This window comes from Geospiza fortis, unplaced genomic scaffold (genome assembly GCF_000277835.1).
Source record: "Geospiza fortis unplaced genomic scaffold, GeoFor_1.0 scaffold569, whole genome shotgun sequence".
Classification (NCBI taxonomy): domain Eukaryota; kingdom Metazoa; phylum Chordata; class Aves; order Passeriformes; family Thraupidae; genus Geospiza; species Geospiza fortis.
The window spans coordinates 363249-365621 of record NW_005054621.1 but is presented as its reverse complement, the minus strand read 5'-3'; the positions used below and the strand labels follow the sequence as shown (position 1 = coordinate 365621).

Sequence of the window (2373 nt, the reverse complement as noted above, 5' to 3'; positions counted from 1 at the left end):
CCTGTGCTGTGCTGGGCACTGCAGGGAAATCATCCTGTGCTGTGCTGGGCACTGCAGGGAAATCATCCTGTGCTGTGCTGGGCACTGCAGGGAAATCATCCTGTGCTGTGCTGGGCACTGCAGGGAAATCATCCTGTGCTGTGCTGGGCACTGCAGGGAAATCATCCTGTGCTGTGCTGGGCACTGCAGGGAAATCATCCTGTGCTGTGCTGGGCACTGCAGGGAATGTGCTGTGCTGGGCACTGCTCAGAGCAGGGAAATCATCCTGTGCTGTGCTGGGCACTGCAGGGAAATCATCCTGTGCTGTGCTGGGCACTGCTCAGAGCAGGGAAATCATCCTGTGCTGTGCTGGGCACCGCAGCAATCCTGCCCCTGCGCTGGGCACTGCTGAGGACACACCTCGAGGGCTGTGCCCCTCAGCTTGGCAAGGGCTTTGAGACACCTGAGTGCATCCAGAGGGGGCAACGAGGCTGGGAGCTGGGAACACAAACCCTGTGAGGAGCCACCGAGGGAGCTGGGGGTGCTCAGGGCTGCCCTCATCACTCTCTGCAGCTCCTGAGAGGGGCCTGTGCTCAGCTGGGGCTGGGCTCTTGCTCCAGGGACTGACACAACCTGGAGCTGCACCAAGGGAAATACAGGTTGGATATTGGGATGATTTTCATAGGAAGAGTGATGAAGTTCTGGAATGTTCTGCCCAAGGAGGTGGTGGAGTCCCCATCCCTGGGTGTGTTTAACAAAGCCTGGATGTGGCACTGGGTGCCAGGGTTCGGTTGAGCTGTTGGCGCTGGGTTGGACTCGATGACCTTTAGGGTCTCTTCCAACCCAGTGATTCTGTGAATTCTGTGAATCTGGGGGAATTTTGGGGATTCCTGGGGATCAGGGAGTTGGTGGAGTCACCATCCCTGGATGTGGCACTGGGTGCCAGGGCTCGGTTGAGCCGTTGGGGCTGGGATGGACTCGATGACCTTTAAGGACTATTCCCACCTGGTGATTCTATGAATCCTGTGAATTCTGTGAATTTTGTGAATTCTGTGAATTCCCGGGGCTGGCAGGGGCTCGGGGGCAGGGCTCACCCTGTGTTTGAGGTAGGACAGGTAGGTGTCCCAGCCCAAGGTCACCACGTTGACATAAGCCACACGGAACGGGGGTGGCACGAAGAGGAAATTCAGGATCTGCGCCGCCGGCCACACGCTCCAGTCAGCCTGGGGAGGGACAAGGGGGGACAAGGAGCAGCTGGGGGCTGCCCACGGCCCCAAGGAGCGGCTGGGGGCTGCCCACGGCCCCCAGCAGGACAGAGGGGACAGCTCAGGGAGGGGATCACCTTGTACATTTCCCAAAATTTCTCCTTCAGCTCGTCCCAGCTCTCCTGCAGAGATTGGCCCTCCAGGGTGCCGATGGCTGCGGGGACAGGAGGGGTCAGAGGGAATCGGGGTGGGAAATGGGGTGGGAATTGGGGTGGGAATTGGGGTGGGAAATGCCCCAAACCCCTCCCAGTGTGGGCGGGGAGGGCAGCGCCGGCAGCGCCCAGAGGAGGGAGGGAGGGAAATGGAAAGTGAAAGGGGAGGCACAGATCAGTCTGGGGAAGGGCTGGGGCTGTGCCAGGGGTGGGATGGACATCAGGGAAAGGTTCAGGGGTTTGGGATGGACAGCAGGGAAAGGTTCAGGGGTTTGGGATGGACATCAGGAAAGGTTCAGGGGTTTGTGATGGAGATCAGGGAAAGGCTGAGGGGGTTTGTGATGAAGATCAGGGAAAGGTTCAGGGGTTTAGGATGGACATCAGGAAAGGTTCTGGGGTTTGGGATGGAGATCAGGGAAAGGTTCAGGGGTTTAGGATGGACATCAGGAAAGGTTCTGGGGTTTGGGATGGACATCAGGAAAGGTTCAGGGGTTTGGGATGGACATCAGGGAGAGGTTCTTCCCCCAGAGGGTGGCACTGAATTCCCCCAGGGAATGGTCCCATCCCAGCCCTGCCAGAGCTGCGGTGATGCCTTTTGTCAAATTAACCGTGAGGAGAACTTGCCCACGCTCCACACGAACTCAGAACTCCGCCCTAACCCAGCACAGAACCTGAAAGCACCAAGCCCAACCCCTCAGGCACCACCAGGAGCTGCTGGGCTGGGGTCTGGGGCCGGGTGGGCGCCCCCCGAGGCCCCCACGTACCCATGAAGTACCAGGCTCCCATGGTGGGCGATGCCACCAGCTGGTCGATGAGCACCTTCTGGAGCACGGTGCGCAGGCAGCGCACGCCCCGCGCCGGGAGCGCCCAGTCCAGCCACAGGTACCAGTAATGCATCAGCGGGCCCAGGCTGCAGCCCACCACGAACATCCTGCCTGCAACAACAACGGCAGCGCGGCTCCGCACGGCCCCGGGGG

At 60.2% G+C, this 2373-nt stretch overlaps 1 protein-coding gene across 2 annotated transcripts in view; it reads right to left on the bottom strand.

Annotated features, from left to right (window-relative positions):
- Positions 1–2373, bottom strand: part of MPV17L2 (MPV17 mitochondrial inner membrane protein like 2) — a 4978-nt gene that overhangs the window by 1640 nt on the left and 965 nt on the right. The window contains exons 2-4 of one of the 2 annotated variants that reach the window (XM_031064738.1): positions 2161–2331; positions 1322–1398; positions 1074–1202 (exon numbers count right to left, since the gene is read on the bottom strand). In XM_031064738.1, coding sequence (XP_030920598.1) covers positions 1074–1202; positions 1322–1398; positions 2161–2326 — 372 coding nt within the window. In that variant the 5' untranslated portion in view covers positions 2327–2331. Of the gene's footprint in view, positions 1–1073; positions 1203–1321; positions 1399–2160; positions 2339–2373 lie in introns of those variants that run through there. The other variant, XM_031064739.1, reaches the window with a different exon arrangement.